The sequence below is a fragment of the Malus domestica genome, chromosome 04, assembly GCF_042453785.1.
Source record: "Malus domestica chromosome 04, GDT2T_hap1".
Lineage (NCBI taxonomy): Eukaryota > Viridiplantae > Streptophyta > Magnoliopsida > Rosales > Rosaceae > Malus > Malus domestica.
Genome location: NC_091664.1, coordinates 29,099,768 through 29,119,111, shown reverse-complemented (window position 1 = coordinate 29,119,111; position 19,344 = coordinate 29,099,768). Strand labels below are relative to the sequence as shown.

The following is a 19,344-nucleotide window of genomic DNA, read 5'->3' as shown; positions in this document are numbered from 1 at the left end:
CAATGACTAAATGTGAAAGTGAAACATTGTCCCAATCGATTTTAGAAGGGGAAAAAACATCAAGAGCTTTTGTTTACAAATTAAGTATTGTCACAAGCATTTTTATGTGAATTGTTTTTCGACGAAATTGCTTTTTTTAGAAGTGATTGCGAAGCATCTTTTGCTTTTATTCTCCAAATAGAAGTCTACAACAAATATCATTTGCACAAAATTTATTGCCATTAAGCAAGTTTAAATCCACTAGCAACCTACAATAATTTGTTTTTATATAATAAATATAAAAATAGAGACTTTGGATGCCGTCCTTACCTATGAAAATTCTTTGATTGAAACCTTGTTGATTTTTAATTTTTGACAGAGGTCCCTGAAATTAATGTGATAATTTATTTCTATGTATGTTACTATATTTTTTAAATTAAAAATTAGAAATTTTAGTTGTTTATATAAATGAGATTTTAAATAAAAAACCATAATTTGTGGAATTAAAAATATTAAAATATAAATATACTATTGTGTGTGTGTGTGTGTGTATACATGGGTACATTCATCAAAATTAACCAAAAAAATTATTGTATCAAAACATGGGTGACACACCCCGACTTAGATCAAGGCATATTGGTCGTCACGTGAGGGTGACGTAGCCATGTGCACAGTGCGGAAGCAATATTAATATAAGAAATACGAATAAACAAAAAACCAAACCAATTAGAGCACTAGATGAGATAAGGTGCAAGTGCGATATTAAGTGTGATTGCACAACCAGAGTATAAGTAACCTAAGTGCAGTCCAGCAGGACGAATACTAATTATACAACACCCAGAGAGGATCCTACATTTGATATAATCAGTCAGAACCTCCGTCAAATCCTCGTAAGCCACCAACAAGCACTCCTACCTAAAACCTGGAGGGGCGCAAAACAGAAAGTGTGAGTGGGCAAAAAAAAGGTTTTCAAAACCATTTAATTTATCAAAAGTTCTAACCCCTCGCCGTAAAACCTATATAATTTTTCAGAAAATAGAATATATATATATCTCAAAACCATGCTCATAATAGCAATATTCAAAAGTATGCCATGCCAAATATCTCAAAATAACTGAATAAGTAACTTAGGTGAAATAACTCATGAGAAATAACATATCAGCCGGATCCACCTGAAGTGGCATGTGCGGCTTAATCTATAGCTCAACAAGTATGTCTGCACACGAGTCGGAACCACCTAAAGTGGTCTGTATGATAGGAATGGGTGTAAATAAATACGCTCTAGTGCTACGATCACGTGAAGACTGTGTGAATAATCGTGGGTCATCTACGAGTCGGAACCACCTATAGTGGTATGTACGACATGACTGTGCACTAAACTTGGATCCCAGAAGAGCGTGTGATATGGGAGGTGAACATCATGTGAAGGAGTGTGCCCTAACCACAGGCGGGAGCATTAACACCGGGGTGCAGGTTTATGAGTTCTCAGCACATCTCACATAATCATCAATTCATACTAACAATCTACCACTCACCTGGTACTTAAATGAGCTTCCACAGCGTCAAATCACATTTATGCATACTATACTAATTCACAATCTAAGCATAAATCAATAGGCATGGCATTACAAAACATAATTTCATTTAAACACATTTTATGGGAAAAATACCAAGTATATAAGTATATACTGAAAACCAAAAGCCCACTCACTGATATGTGGAAGGGTCGTAGCCCCCGAGTCTCGCTTGATTGTGCTCGTCCTCAGGATAGGTCTCACCTATATGCGAAACAACTATATAAACGTTATTTTAAAGCACATAACCAAAACTAGCTATAAACTTCTCATACATTGCTCAATTGAGGTGTTTGAATATACCAACGTGGCCTACTTAACTCCACGAACATCCCTATATTTTTAGAAAAAATTTCCAAGCATCCACACGCTAGCCAAGGCACGGCCAGACACGCGGCCCACTCGCAGGCACGTGTCTGGCACACTGACGGATTCCCTAACGGCGTTAGGGAATATTCCGTTAAATAATAGAATATGTCATTAAAGATACCTGACGCCATTAGAATATTCGTCAATTTTGACGGAATATTCACCTCATTCTTCCTTGGTTCGCCAGAGTCCAGCGACGGCGTCGCTGCCGCTGCAATCGCCAGTTTATGGAAAACTGAAAATTCTCAATCTCTCTTTCGTTTTTCAACCAAAATTCACGAAATTTGTACCAAATTGAAGCTTAGGATGAGAGGAACGATTCCCTACCATTTTGGGACCTAAAACCAACGAAAACTCGTTGGAAAAGTCACGATAATCCTGCCACCCTGCAACTTGCCAAACCTGAGCTTCCTAACGTCCAAAACCTTCCAAAATTAATCCAAAGTGCTAGAAAAGCAAGAATAAAACATTCTTAAGTCTCAAAACTACCTGAAACCTTCGCAATCACGTCGAGTGAACAGTGTACCAAATAAGGGTTTTCTGGTTCTCGAGTTATACGAGTTCTCACGTCGAACCAAGGATATAAATGAACTCTTGGGCTCACAAGGAACATGAAAACCACCTCCTCGACGTCGATTTGTGCATAAAAAGGTAAGTTTGAAAGTTGTCTGTACGGTTGTACGGACAATGGAAGAAATCCGAGAAGGAAGAGAGAGAAGGTCAACGGTTTGGTGTGTGTGTGATTGTGTGGTCCAGGTTGGGTCAACAACCAAAAACAAAGAAAAACTTAATTCTAATTGGGTCCAAAAGCTAAGGAAGAAAATGGATTGGTCCCAACCTAGTTCAATTACACCCTCACCACGTAACGTTCAAGAGTAAATTAGTAACTTCCACACTCTCGAGGACAAAATAATATAAACATTCGAAACGGGCTGCCACAATGGGTACATTCTTCAAAATCACCAAAAAAAAAAGAAAATATTAGGCTTAATAACATTAATAAATTTATTCAATTAAACTTCGTATGGATAAATTTAAAAAAAAAAAAAAAAAGAATGTACCCATATAAGTATAAAAATGGATTATAAAAAAATTGAATAGATTTTATATAAAAAATGGTACATTTTACTTATAACAAATTCGTATATTTAAGAATGAGTACATTTTAAGATTAAAAAGTTTTACATGAATGGGTACATTTAGCAAAATAAAAAGTACAAATAAAAAAAATATGGGTACAAATACAAATAAATTTTTAAAAATATGAGCACAAAAAGAAATTAATATATGGGTACAAATTAAAATTGAAAAGAAAATTGGTACAAATTAAAAAAAAAATTAAAAATTAAAAATGGGTACAAACTAAAACTAAAAATATATGATAAAAATTTAGTCATAAATATAAATATACTAATTGTAACATTTTTAACATTAAATGAATATATTTAGAAATAAAAAAAAAATTATTATTAAAATAATTAATGATGTTATTAATACCCAATGACCTCGATCAAAAATTGAAAAGGAATATGATTTTAATCAATGGAGTAGTAAAATGAAGGATGAAAACCTAATTTCTCCATATAAAAAATTAGAGTAAACTGTCATTTAACCCCCTGAACTATCACGTGAGTTTCAATTTCCCCCCTGAACTATTTTTTTAGCCAATTGACCCCCTAAACTATGTTAAAGTGGCCAATTAACCCCCTACCGTTAAGTATCTTTAACTTCATCCAATTTTCTGTTAGAAAGTGTCATGTGCTTGGCACATGACCACCTTTTTACATTTTATGTCTAAATCTTTACAAAGAAAACATATAAAACAAATATTAAAAAAAAAAAAACTTACAAACCCTAAACTTAATCATTCAAAATAATAGAAAAGGTAAGGCGTTTTATATTAACACTCCACAAAATGTTGAATGCACCCCATATTAAAATTTAATATTAAATGACTTATTTACTCCACTATGCAATGACAATTTTGACCTTATTAGGTTTAAAAAAAAAAATTATAAATACACTCCAAATCACTTTTAGCGTATTATTTATCTTCTCAACTATCAAAACCCTCTCATCCTCCATTGTTGAACAAAATCCTAACCAATGAAACTACAAACATGTTGATTGAGAAAAATTATTTTTGACGAATGAAACACGAAAGCGATGTTTCTGAAGCTTCACATGAGGTAAGACTTCACATTTTTCATTGTTTTAATGATTTTGATTACATCGATAATTATTTAATCTTGCGTTTGCTGCATTATTTTTCAATATGAACGCTAAAAGATGAATATGAATATGAATATGAATATGAATATATAAGTTTAAATAATGCAGCAAACGCAAGATTAAATAATTATCGATGTCATCGAAATCACAAAAACAATGAAAAATGTGAAGTCTTACCTCATGTGAAGCTTCAGAAACATCGATTTCGTGTTTCATTCGTCAAAAACAATTTTTCTCAATCAACATGTTTGTAGTTTCATTGGTTAGGATTTTGTTCAACAATGGAGGATGAGAGGGTTTTGATAGTTGAGAAGATAATACGCTAAAAGTGATTCGGAGTGTATTTATAATTTTTTTTTAAAACCTAATAAGGTAAAAATTGTCATTGCATAGTGGAGTAAATAAGTCATTTAATATTAAATTTTAATATGGGGTGCATTCAACATTTTGTGGAGTGTTAATATAAAAAGCCTTACCTTTTCTATTATTTTGAATGATGTTTAGGGTTTGTAAGTTTTTTTTTTTTTTAATATTTGTTTTATATGTTTTCTTTGTAACGATTTAGACATAAAATGTAAAAAGGTGGTCATGTGCCAAGCACATGACACTTTCTAACAGAAAATTAGATGGAGTTAAAGATACTTAACGGTAGGGGGTTAATTGGCCACTTTAACATAGTTTAGGGGGTCAATTGGCTGAAAAAATAGTTCAGGGGGGAAATTGAAACTCGCGTGATAGTTCAGGGGGTTAAATGACAGTTTACTCAATAAACATTATTGGGAAGACATGAGTTCAAATTTCATTAAATTACAATTGTTGATAAAATAAAGTTTTATCAAATGGACGAAAATAACACTCAATTTGAGAGATGAAATCAAATTAAATATTTTCTTTTTTGTCAACAACCAAATTCGAAGTTTATGAGGCCAATTAAAATAAAGTATCCAAATTAAGAGCATTGCAAAAATGTTGCCTAAAATTCTGAAATTCAATAAGTGGATCATGAGAATCTTTTCTTGCATGAAATAGGTTTGATAGCATTGTGAAATTCAATTTAAGTCTCAATTAATTTCCTAATATTCAAATTTTATCACCGAACTTTTTAAAACTCAACTTATATTTCATTGATTACCTACCGTCAAGTTGTGAAATTCAACTTAAGTCTCAATTAATTTCTTAATATTCAAATTTTATCACCGAACTTTTTAAAACTCAACTTATATTTCATTGATTACCTGCTGTCAAGTCTGTTAAAACAATTTACATGACACAACTATAATTCATCATTAAAAAAGCTTACATACTATGCGTCTATAAATATAAAAAAATAAAAATAATAGAGATGTTACGATGATATATTGGTGAGGTTTGGAAAAAAAAATTTCAAATTTATTTTGTGTAAAATTATATTACTACGTATGATTTGTTTTGTGACAGAAGATTAAATTGTTTTTGCATTCTAGTTATGTCATAATTCTACAATTGATCCACTGACACGTAGGATAAAATGTCGCAATGACATTGCCGTAAATAAAAGCTAAAAAGAAAGACAAAAGGGTCATTCCGGCACCGCCAAAAGAGTTGTACTTTAGTGTTCGGACGGACTCTGTTTGTCCTCACGTGCCCTACCTTCCAACGCACGCCCTCAAGCTTTTATTGCTCCATCCATCCAAAATTTTGAATGGAAAACTAATGAAAATAACTTAAAAGTTTTGAGTTATAACGAAAATGATAAAAATGTATTGTAAGTGAATAATACCATGATTAACTTTTTAGAGTAAAATTGTGATTTTTTATTAATGTGAAAAGTACCAAAAACTTCCCGTTAAAGTTCCCAATTTTAAATTCCTCATTTCTCCTCTTTGATTGATGATTTGTTTTTGAAAAATCAATAATCTACACTCTTTTTTGCTTGAAAACGTGGCTAAAAGCAAGAGGCCCAAAAAATATATTTAATAATAAATTTAGATTGGAAAATAAAGTTAATTGAACAAGAATAAGAAGTATCAAAATAAAAATTACCTGATTCACCAGTTGCTGAGCTTAAAATCTTAGTGTAAGAGCAAACACATAACCTCCTACTTAACGGGATTCTTTTCCCAAAAGAATTCGAGGTTAGCATGGTATACTTTCGTCCAATTTAACTCGTTTGAAGGATATCTTAAATTGAAGGATATATTTCATTCAATTTCGGTTATTCCTACTTTATCTCGGATATCCTCATTCTTAATTTTATCATTTCTCGTGTGCCCACACATCCAACGAAACATCCTTATCTCCGCTACACCCATTTTATGTACTTGTTGATGCTTCACCGCCTAACATTCTGTGCCATACAGCATCGCCGACCTTATTGCCGTCTTATAAAATTTTCCCTTGAGCTTTAGTGGCATATGGCGGTCACACAACACGCCGGATGCACTCTTCCACTTCATCCATTCTTTTGCAAGATAGATCCTAAGTAGCGAAAGCCGTCGTTCTTTGGTATTTCTTGATCTCCGATCCTCACCCCTAACAAGTTGGTATTTCGGCACCACCAACGCTTTTTTTTTCTTCTTTTGTAAAGCAACGACATACCAACTTGTCTAACTCACATTTGCATGAACAACTTGCCTAAGTCACTAATGCTTAAGCAATATACTTAATTCACTTCCACATGTATATAGGGTCAGGACCAAGGAACAGAGTTTTTGACAAATATCTTACACTTGTTTTAAATCATTAGGTTTCATAACATTCAATGGTTATAAATAGAGATGATGTGGAAGCTTTATTGTCATACAATGGTATGGTGGCAATAAGGAATTATAATTAATAAGAAAATCAATAAGAAATAAAATTGAAATAAAATAAAACTGAAAAGAGAAATATCAGAAAGACACTGTAATCGAAAGGGGAGGGGAAACACATCAAGCCCTCACAGCCAATTTTTAAAAACAGATTTATCAATTTTATGCTTTTAACTTTTCTCAAAATATTTTTATTAGTTGAAATTTACTTTTATTTTCATGTATGGCCATATCATTTAATATTGAGTTTTGATGAGTCATGTTGATTTCTATTCATAACCGTTAGATGTGTATAGATCTAAAGGTTAAAAAAAATATACGTGTTAAATTTTTTGTCCCTTAATCTTAACACGTACATATATATACATCTATACTATTATTAAGAAAGTAAGACCTTTTATAAAATTTCAATTATGTTCTTATTTTTTCAATTTTGGCCTTAGTATATTAAACAACAATATTAATTATCAAGGATATGTCAAACTACATAGTCAATTTAATAGAAATTTTAATTTCTCACAATCCCACATTCTCTTCACCTCTCTTTTGAAGAATAAAACTCCTCAATTGCTCAAAACATGCATAGCATGCGTGCAATTGCTAGTTATTAATGAATTTTAAATACAAAAAAAAATTAATTAACAATAAAAATACTAATTTATTGGTAATTGGACTTAAATTTGAGTGCGCAAGCTGGAATATTGCTCTAACAATTGCGTCAACTCTTGAGAGTCATCAATATGTTTTCTACGTCGCATATTTGAAAGCCCTTTTTGGCAAGAATCCCCGAAACGCTTGCCTCCTTCTTTATTTGATATTGTTCATGTCATACAGTTTATACAATTACACTACAAAACTAGGAATATTATTGAAAACGAATAAGTACTGCAAATTCGCCGATATGACAACTAATCCAAAGAAACTATGTTGTGACCGACTTGTTTCTCAAACTAAATAGCAAGCTATATTTAGAGCGAATATAAACCAACTTGCATAACTCACATTTGCGATAATAACTTGCCTAACTCACATTTACATATGCATTATTAATGAACTTTTAAATATATAAAAAAATGAATTAATTAATGAATCTAATTACATCTAAGTTGTTGGTAACTAGATTTAAATTTGAGCACATCACATTGCTTTGACGAGGTGCTAAACGATTGCGTCACCTCATAGGAGTCATCAACATGTTTTATACGACGTACATTTGAGAAGAGGGGAATCTCAAATATAGTTTGCTTTCATCTATGTTCGATATGTCAAACAGTTAATACAGTTACACTTAATGACAAACCAACTTGCATAACCTACATTTACATGACCACTTGCCCAACTCATATTCACGTTTGCACTGTTAATGAATTGAAATACCGAAATAAAAATGAATTAATAAAAAAATTTAGCTACATTTATATTTGACTATGGGAGCGAGCACATTTCTACGACGATGTGCTATATTAGGTTTTGGCTCATGTTTTATGTGATATACATTTGAGAGCCATTCCACGAGAGAATTTCAAATGTGATTGGCTGAGTATTTCGAATATAATTGGATTTCTTCTCTTTTCAACGTTGTTCACACAGTCAGACAGTTTATACAGTTACACTTAACAACAAATCAATTTGGGTAACTCATATTGACATATGCGTTATTAATGAATTCTTAAATACAAAAAAAAAATTTGAATTTATGTACAAATTTAATTACACTCTAATTTGTCGGTAGATGTTAAATTTGTGCGTGAGCGTAAGAACATTATACTGAATATCAAATATAATTAACGTTCATATCTGTTCGATATGGATCACACAATTAAATAGTTACACTCACCAACAAACCAACAAACCAACTTGCTTAAACCACATTTGACTTAAAAAACTTGCTTAACTAACATATGAGTTACTAATAAATGAAAACCCTTAAGAGGTTTATACAGTAGAAAGCAAGCATCGGTTGGAATCCCTAACTCGAGTTCAAATTCTTGTATCTAATCTTTGGAGTCATTGACTATATTTGGTGTGTCTTTGACCTGAAAGTCTAAATTACGTTGTTGCCCTATGTGGTATTTGATTATGCACGAAGAATAAAAATTAGTCTGCGACAATGTCCTGTGAGATTTATTAGGAAAAATACTAATAAAATAATTAATTAACGAATTTAATTGCTTTTGGATAGGTGGGTTCCACTAACCGTGTTTCTTTCGGCCGCTCACTTTGTCCCCTTCCCCTCTCTCTCGCGCACCCCCTATTAACTCCCATCACACGTTAGCGCTTTACCCCGACTGATCTGCTAACTTGCGCCACCGATCTTATCCTGCACCCCTTCCACACAAGCACACTCCATTGCTCCGTTTTATTGGTAGTGAGATTTGTCATCGCATCACATGAATGCAGAGAGAGGTTTCCCCTAGAGATTAGGGGCTTGTTTTGTCTGGGACCAATGGGTTAAGAGAGTACGATCTTGTAGAGAGAGAAGAGAACAGGAGAGAGATTCAAAGTTAAGGTGCTTTTGCTTGCTCGTTTTGGCTGCCTGGCTTTTGCTTTTTAGTTTCTGCTTCTGCGTTAATACGTGAGGTTTCGTGGGGTGGGTTTGCTCTGCTCTCGAAAGATCTGGGCTGGGTTTTCTTCAAGCTTAGATTTTGGTGGGGGAATTCTTCAGACCGGTTTCCATGTCTGGGGGCAATGAAGTCAACGTTAGTGAATCCAGGGTAACAACTTTTCTTTGGTTTTTGCTGATTCAAAGTTTGATTTTTTCTGTGTTTTTTTATGTTGGATGGAGTTTATCTTAATGGGTTATCTGGGATACGGTTTTTGGTTTGTGATTTTGTTGTTGAAAAGCTGATTTGTTTCTTTCATTGGGGATGAAGACATTGTTCTGGTTTGAGTTGAGGTTTTTAGCTGTTTTTAATGTTTGATAAGGATATGATTATTGGGTTTGTTATGCTTGTTCGAGTTCATCATGTTTTGGAGATGTTCTTGGTTGGAGATTTCATTGTTTGATGGATTTAATGTTGTGGTTTTGTCATGGGAAAGCTTCAGCTCTAAGAAAATGTATAGATGAACATGTGTTTTTCCGGTTTGTTTGCGATTCTACATCTTTACGGGAATGTTTTTGTTGGTTTTGTGTTGTTGTTATGTTGGAATAAGACATTGACATATGTAAAAAATTTATGGAATCGGATGCGCTCTTTTTACAGATGGTGGTTCCATTGAATACATGGGTCCTCATCTCCAATTTTAAGCTGTCATACAATCTTCTGCGCCGCCCTGACGGGACCTTCAACCGCCACTTGGCAGAATTCCTTGACCGGAAAGTGCCAGCCAATTCTAACCCTGTTGATGGGGTTGTCTCGTTTGATGTCATCATCGACCGTGAAACTAGCCTGCTCAGTCGAATCTATCATCCGGACGATGCTAATCTATCCCCGCTGAACATTGTTGATCCTGAGAGAGCGGTGAGCCAAGAGGTTCTTCCTGTCATAGTTTTCTTCCATGGTGGAAGCTTTGCACACTCCTCTTCAAACAGTGGTATATATGATATTCTGTGTCGCCGACTAGTTGGTATCTGCAAGGCTGTAGTGGTCTCTGTGAATTATCGTAGGGCTCCTGAAAATCGCTATCCATGTGCCTATGATGATGGATGGACAGCCCTGAGGTGGGTGAACTCTAGATCATGGCTTAAAAGTACAAGGGACTCAAACGTTCATATCTATCTAGCTGGCGATAGCTCTGGCGGGAACATTGTACACAATGTTGCTTTAAGAGCAGCAGAATCTGGAATCAATGTACTGGGAAATATACTGCTCAACCCTATGTTTGGTGGGCAGGAGCGGACTGAATCCGAGTTGCGATTGGATGGGAAATACTTTGTAACCATCCAAGACCGGGACTGGTACTGGAGAGCTTTTCTCCCTGATGGTGAAGATAGGGACCATCCAGCATGTAACCCATTTGGTCCCCGTGGTCAAAGCCTCGAAGCTGTCAAGTTCCCGAAGAGCCTTGTTGTGGTGGCTGGTTTGGATCTTGTTCAGGACTGGCAATTGGCTTACGCCAGAGGGCTCGAGAGTGCTGGCAAAAACATCAAACTTATGTATCTTGAGCAGGCCACAATTGGTTTCTACCTGTTGCCGAATAATGAGCATTTCTACACCGTGATGGATGAGATAAGTAAATTCGTGCTCTCCGATAATTGATAAAATTGACTTATACCACTCGATGATATATAACCTAAGCTTGACACTCCCAGAATAATGAAGGGATTGTTTGCAGTTTGTAAGATTGTGTAGCTATAGTAATTTACTGTTGTATTGATAATTGTGGCACTAAGATCCTGCTTTGGCCTGGTTCTTGTACGACGAGGGCTAGGCTTTGGTTGTTGGATGCAAAGGAGTGTGTGATTCTGCATCTAGCTGGATCATCGTATTTTGTTAGTTGGTTCGATAAAGCTTTTGCAGACAGCAGAATCTATTAACTAAAGTTTAGCAGTCCTATGAATGTTAAGATCCAAGGATTCCGGCTTCTGACCACAACGAAGAGGAGGACCGGGGGTTGTTGGTGTAACATCTCTAGTGGCTGATCGACGATTCAGTGACTTGCTAATGTAATATATAGCTAATTATCGGAACATGGATGGAAAAATTTATCCATGGAATCGTTGTTCTTGTAATGTTTATATGTATATGTTCTAAGATTATATAAGATGTTTGTGTATTGGCAGTTGCCAATTGTTTGTTCTGCTCTTAAGCATGTTAAGAAATGTTTAAGAACAGTGGATATTGATGTTGAAATCTCTGCTCAAATTTTCAGTGGGTTTGAAACTCCTCAGCCTCTAATCTGCTACATTCTGTTGGTAATTAATCTGTGTAGTACTACATCTTTTTTGACAGAGATTCGCTCCGAATCTCATTGTCTGAAGATAAAGGATTAGTCAATCTGGCCCGTTCGAATAAACGGTCTCGATTAACTTATTTCGCTAGTTCACCTCATATAAACTAAGGATTCTAAGTTTTCTTACACGCAAACCAATGACTCGATTTTTGTTATCATTAAGCTCCGGACGCTAAGGTTTGGAGAGGATCCAAACCGTTCTTTTCCTCTGAACTTTTGGAAAAAAGAAGAACTACCTTGTCTTTTGAAGATTTTGAGTGTAACATCATCCACACAAGCTGCTAAGCATGGGAAGAAGGGTATGAATGGGTAGGAGTGATTCAGCCTTATCACCGGATAATATCTCCGTTTGAGTTTGATTCGAAAAATTCTCTCTTGTCACCAATCACCACATGGCAAGCCTTAATTGAATGGTAGTTCATTTTTTGAACACGTGACAAATGTCTATTGGACAGATGATTCACTTTTTGGAAACGTGACAAGCGTGTATCGAATGGTGATGACATTGGGAGGATGCATTAGTTGCAAAAGAGTTTTTCATGTCTCACTCACACCGTATATCTATGGCTAGAGCCAAGATCTTTCCATACGATTAGGAGTGATTTTGCTTTTTCACCTGCTATATATCCTCGTCTTTTATGTCTCAATCATCACGTGTATCTCTTACTCTATCCGATAACTTCTTATATGAAAAAAGAATAATTATACTTTATCACTAGACGATACATTCCATCAAAGCATCTCACTGATCACATAGATCTTTCACTCTTAGACAAGATTTTTTTCTATTGAGAAGAGTGAATAATTGTATTTACATTTTCGAACAAGTGACCAAAGGCCTTCACAAAAGGCAGAAAGGAAAAAAGAGAGCAATTGGCTATAGGACAAAGTTTATAAGCACCAAAGTACAATCTAATAGTCACATCCAAGCATCTTTCGATGCATATACATTTGAAAGAGAGAAACTTTTTTAGTACGTCGGAAATACTGTTTAGTACAATAAATATAATAATATAAATATTTATAAATTTAATCAATTATTTTACGACATTGAATATACTGGATCATGTTAAAAATAAATCAATAGAAAGTGGGTTACTTTCGTACTTAAAGCCCCTTTTTTTTGGCCGACAAAAAAAAAAAAAACAGATTAAACAACCCTATAGGTGTGCAAAAAGTTTTTGAGCTAGCGTTTTCATAATACCTACAATTAACTACTTTAAGAGGTGACCCTAATGATAGTATTTAAAGGATTTGACCCAAGATTTTCCAAGGAAAACTGAAAATCTTTGTCCCTAATTCTCAATAGGCTGCTAAATGATTGAAAAATAGTTCATATTCGGGACTGATGGAGACTGATATATTCGCTCATGCTTGTCAATTCATGAATTGAAGGCCTCTTGTTTATAGATGGAAAGAAATATTGTTAGGGGAACTTCGTTAAGGCTGCTTACGATAAAAATTTGAGCATGAAAAATCAAACAATTATCACGAAGGGTGAGAAACTAAGATTGTCTATAACGAAAGCTGTACTTACGTGGAGTCGAAAAAGTAGCGAAATACAGTAAGACATGGTTTTTGGGAGAATATCTCACTATTCAGCTAGTCAGATAACTATCATATCATGTGAGATAAGCGTGGAATTGAGAATTTTAAACTTTTATAAGAGATGCCCTACAAATAACATGATCAGGTGTCGTTAACCAACTAGTTAGGTCAGAGGTTGAGGGAGGAGAAGCAAAAGATAGACTTGTTTCTAAAGGAAAACAAAAGTCCCAAATTAGTGGTTGTTGGCTTTTGGGTCGCTTTTTCTAAAGGGACCACGTTTGGAATCAAACAATGAATCTCATCATCTGTGGGAGTTGCTTTCTCCACAATGATTTAAAAAACCCAGCACAGTAAGACACAGCTAAGCTTCTGAAAAAGACATGATGAACCCTAGTTTTAACTTTAATTAATTGACAATTAATTATGGTTTAGATCAAGTTAATCAAAACGCATGCTATTAGTTAATTGAATTGACAAGAGAGAAAGACAAGTGGTTTATTTATAGATAAGTTGAGGATTGCCTAACACACAGTGCAGTCGTCAGCCACTATGCAGGTTTCATATCAACCAACAATGTTATCGGATCAAGTGACGTTTGCAAAATCTTAATTTTGGTAATAATGTCGAAGAATTCATGGATTTGGAGACGTATGATTCGTTGGTTGAATCACCAGATGCGATCCGTGGCCGTTTCGTCGTCAGCATATGCTTATCTATTGAGTCATCGAATGATAAAAGTTGATAGATGAAGATGCAAGTGTTTTTAATATACATATATTTTGTTGTGACTGATATGCATTGATTATGCATTGTTGTCAACGTACTTATTTGAACAATAACAGTTGATAAATGAAGATGAAAGTGTTTTTAAAACATATTTTGGTGTGACCATTTCGTGCATCGTGATCGCTTTTTCATCAACGTATGTTTATCTATTGAGTTGTTGAATGATAGAGGTTGATAGATGAAGATGAAAGTGTTTAAACGCATAGATATTTCAATGTGACTGTCACACATTAATTATGCACTGTTAACATACTTATCTATTGAGTTGTTGAATGATAAAAGTTGATAGATGAAGATGAAAGTGTTTTTAAAATACAGATTCTCCATTATGATTGCCACACACTGATTATACACTCTCTTCAACATACTTATCTATTAAGTTGTTGAATGATAGAAGTTGATAGATAAATAAACTGTTTTTACATAGATATTTCGATGTGACTGCCACACACTGGTTATACACTGTCATCAGCATATTTATTTACTAAGTTGTTGAATGACAAAAATTGAAAGATGAAGACGGAAGTTTTTTAAAACATGAAAATTTCAGTGTGACGGCCACAGACGGATTATATACTGTCATCAACATACTTATTTACTAATATTATACATTGTTGATCTTAATTTATGAACATATAGTAAGTAGATTGTTAATATTATGTGATTCTGTGATGATATAACGCAACTATACGATCTTAAAGTCGATAATGAAACTAAATGGTATTTAAATTTCCAAGCAATAGTCTAAAAGACTCTAAACTAGCCTAATCTAATCGAAGCAACATAGATGAAGATTCGAACTTTTGAGTTATGAATGAGAGACACGACGCTTGAGCCAACTTGTTCTCCAACTGTGTCTGCAGTACACATGAAATTTTAAGTGGAAAAGACTAAAAGTTCTGAATTGCAAACACTTGATTGGGTTACTTACTAGACAAAAAATCCAACGGAGCTTTGTTATGGGCAAAGGCATAGGAACCCAAAGCCCACGTAAGGAAAAGGCTTAGGAACCAATACACACTTCTCCAATATAGCAGACTTCTCATATACATTCATTGAGCAATGGACGAGTATAATCTGAAAAAAAACATAGTAAATTAACCATTCATTGGAAATAATCTACTAGCGGGCGGATATCGCACTCTCTACCTCTCCCGTCACGTGAAATTCTAGGAAACGCTTGATCTTTCAAAGTTCCATTTGCCATCAACTACAACGCAAAACAGTTGACCACTGAACAGTTAGCTTGAGCCTTCGTGCTATGTTGACGCAAGTATCTTATTGCACAACAAACACTAACATGTAACCAGTTATATATCCGAATTAGTATATCTTTCATCACGTAACGTGTGTCACACGATGATATATACAAGAGATAATGTGGGTATATATATCGGTGATACCACAGTTGTACCAAGCCAAAAGGACAGAGAACCCCCTTGATTGCAAGTTAAGAAAGACAGTTTCCTTTCATACAACATCGATTTCGTGGTGCAAGAAAAACTTGCGTAGGAGCATCCGTATGGAAGCAACTGATCTAACAAGCATATGTTTCCCAGTTACATGTAATAACACAGATCATATGAACAGCAATAGGAAGGAAGCTAACGTTGTAACGAAATTGCACAAACGGATATGGAAAACAAGATTTGGTATTCGTATTCCTTCATACAGAAAAAAGACAGCATATCAAAGTATCCCATGAGACTGATTTCTGCAACAAAAACATTATTATCTAGATTATAAGTTGTTAAGAGACAAACATGACATGACATCGCCGTGCTGGTTGATCCAAGAACAAAATTGACTACCAAACCGAGCCACTCAGCGTGATTTGGAAACATATGCAATTGAAGCTGCAGCAATAAGGGTTGTCGCCGATGAGATCAAAGTCCAGAAACTCTTCTTCTTCTGCGCCTCTGACGACTTCTGCAGAGACTCAAGTTGTTTCTGCAAGTCTCCGACCATCTTCTCCTTGTTTCTGAAAGCATTCTGTATGGCATCCAACTCCGCCACATATGGCTGAATTTCTTCCCCAACATTGTGATCACTGGTAGCCACTTCTTCCTTGCCTTCGGATGTCGAAGATATGCGTGCTGCGGTGTTCTTCAGCATAGTCAAAGCCCGCGTCAACTTGGTTCCTTCTGATTCAAATTTAGCCTCCCAATCACGAATTTTCCTCTGAGCCTCGACAAGGTCCTTCTGCATCAAATCTTTTTCCTTAACCAATGATTCCAACCGGCTCTCCATGGCCTTGTTTTCCTCGGCAATGTTCTCACTAACACTCCTCAGTTTCTCCAACTCTTTCTCGATTTCTTTAATCGTCTTCTCCCTCCCCGAAATAGTCAGCATTAAGTCTTCCACTTTCTTCTTCTCCTCATCCAAATTCTTCAGAGCCGCTGCCTTCTCCTGCGTAACACGATCAAGGGCATCTTTATATTGACTAACTTCAGAAACCAACCACGCATTCTTGTCCTTCTGCTCGTCGGATGAATTTTGCAACGAACACACAAAATCCCTTTCTTTTACCACTTGACTTATCAATTTAGCAATTTCCTTCTCTTGCTTCACTTTTGCCCCCTCAATCTCACTCTTCTTTAGCTCGATTTCCTTGATTCTTTCCTCCTTTTTCTTCAATTCCTCAGTAACCATATCCAAAAGTTCCTTCTGTGATTTTACTTCTTCATTTAACTTCTCGAAACTCTGCTCCTTCTCCCTCTTCTCTTCCCCCAAAACCTTAATCTCCCTCTGCAACACCTCTCCCGTACCCATAGCCTCCTCAACACTATTCTCCAACTCCAAAACCTTCATCTGCAATGCTTCATTATCCTTCCTCAAACCCAATTCGATCTTACTCAACTGCCCCGCTTCATTCTCCAATCGAAAAATCCTTGCTTCCTGCCCGGTCTTTTCCTTCTCAATCTCATTCTTTTCTCTCACAACCCTCTCAATCTCCATCTTCAAATCCTCGATCGCTCTCTCCGACTCAGCATGCTTCATCTCGGCCAACTCCTTCTCTCTCATTGCAATTTCAACCTCCCTTTCCTTCCCAAACTTCTCCTGCACCAACCCATTACATTGCACTTTCAACTTCTCAAATTCCTCGCTGAAAACCCTCTCTTTCTTCTCCATTTCCACCACTTTCAACTTCAACTCATTCGCCTCCTCGGCCAGCCCACCAAAATCTCTCTTCACACAATCCCTCTCCCGGCACACTCTGCTCAGCTTCCCCATCTCGATTTCGAGCCCACCCGCAAGCTCCTCCACATCCCTTTTCAGCCCCACAATCTCACCCTCTCTCTCACTCATCGCCTTCTCAACCTCAGCTTTCTCTCTCCTCATTTGCCCCAACTGGGCCAGAACAAAAACACCATAAACACTCATTTCCAACTCCAACCCAACATTTTCCTCGCTCTTCCCACTCAACTCGCTCACAAGCGACTCACTTTCCACCCGGAACCGACTCAGCTGGGACTCCAAACCCGCCTTGGCCTGCACCAGCGCCTCCACCTGCTGCCGGCGGTCCTTGGTCTCCTTGAGCAGCAGAGAGTTGAGGGCCTTGAGGTTCTCGAGCTTCTCGGAGGGCTCGTCCATTGTGGCGGCTTTGTGGGCAGTGTGGTTGGTTTCTTCTTTGGTGTCAATGGGTTGATGGGTCACTTTCTTTTTGGCCATTTTTTGTGGTTGATGTGGCGGGAAATGTGAGATTGGGGTTTTGAGAGGATTAGGGTTTTTTTCTAGGGTTCCAATGGTTCAGATGTGGCCTGTGGGGTGGGGGAACATTTATAAGGGATAGGGATTTGTGAGAGGAGAGAGAAAGAGGGAGGGGGGAGAGAGAGAGAGAGAGAGATGTTTAAATGTTTTGAATTTGGAGAGAGAAAGAAAGAGGAGAGAGAGACAGAGAGAGAGACACAGAGATTTTAGCATTCACATGAAGTGCTAAACCGTCTAACCAAAACCAAAAAAATTAACGGCGTTTGTACTCCAAACCCCCAAGACGCCGCCGGCACCGTCGTTCTGCGGCTGATTCGACTACTACGACCGTTTTCCCGCCACTTGCTATGCTATGCTCTGCTTCTTGGACTAAACCAGAGCAGAGCAATTTGCTTTCGAACTCCATCTTCTTTCCTCTTCACCTTCGAATTCCATCACTTTTCCAGCACTCTCTCTCTCTCTCTCTCTCTCTCCACCCTAAGCACTGTGATTCCGGCGAAACCTCGTTGCAGTTCTGGATGTAAGAGACGACATCGAGACGGCGTTTCGGCCGACTTTTCGGTTTTCATTTCAATACTTCGTTTAAACGTGAAAATCTTCAAACCCACTAACGTCGTTTGTCAAAAAGTAAAAGGTACGATCCAGCAGTCAAATTTTTATTGGTGGGTACTCCACCTGTCAGTGCGTGAGTGTTTCCCCTGAAAAATTCTTCGAATTTTGGGCCCATTGGGCCCTCTCAGGCCCAGGGATTGAGGACTTTGGTAGCTGAGTGTTGGGTGTTGGGTGGGGTGTATTTTTTATTTTATTCTCGAATTTTTTGTTGTTGTTTGGAACTGTGTCGTGCGGTCACGTGTCTCAGTTCTGCATGCGGCGTTGTGGATCCTCTTATGGCGGTGCTTTCTTGTGGAACCATCAACAATTAAATTGTCATTATTTTCCATAGAGAGGAGAATGAGCACAAAATATTTATTTTGTTGTGTCGATCGAAATGTGTTTGGTGACGACTGATGCGTAGTAAGTGCTGCTCACCTATGGAGAAAATAGTGTTTGGTGATGATTGGCGATCGATGAATAGTGAGTACTGCTCATCTATGGAGAAATTATTGCTCCAAATGACTGGATTGTTCAGCTTGAAAAAATTTGTATAAATTGAGGAGCAATCACTACTCAATTTTGCACGTGGCATTGTGGATCCTCTTACAACGGTGCTTTCTTGGGGGACCATATGTCAATAATTAAATTGTCATTATTTTCCATAGAGAATATAATGAGCACAAAATATTTATTTTGTTGTGTCGATCGAAATATGTTTGGTGATGACTGATGAGTAGTGAGTGCTGCTCACCTATGGAGAAATGATCTCTTCACACTTTTGTTTCCCTTTTGTTATGCCCGCCTAAACTTAATTTTGTCCCTTGAAGTGCCTGTTAGTTGAATTAACGCATTTGCATGGCTTAGAAACA

At 36.4% G+C, this 19,344-nt stretch overlaps 2 protein-coding genes across 2 annotated transcripts; one reads left to right on the top strand and one right to left on the bottom strand.

The window, feature by feature from the left end:
* Window positions 1-9,618: 9,618 nt before the first annotated feature.
* LOC103433997 (gibberellin receptor GID1C-like) lies at window positions 9,619-11,142 on the top strand. Its single transcript, NM_001294351.1, is given in 2 exon segments — window positions 9,619-9,657; window positions 10,147-11,142. Coding segments are annotated over 2 exon segments (1,035 nt in total).
* A 4,852-nt stretch (window positions 11,143-15,994) lies between these two features.
* Window positions 15,995-17,842, bottom strand: LOC103433998 (uncharacterized). The gene has a single exon (XM_008372311.4). It carries the CDS (start codon window positions 17,840-17,842, stop codon window positions 15,995-15,997), a length of 1,848 nt encoding a protein of 615 aa, XP_008370533.3.
* Between the last annotated feature and the right edge of the window lie 1,502 nt (window positions 17,843-19,344).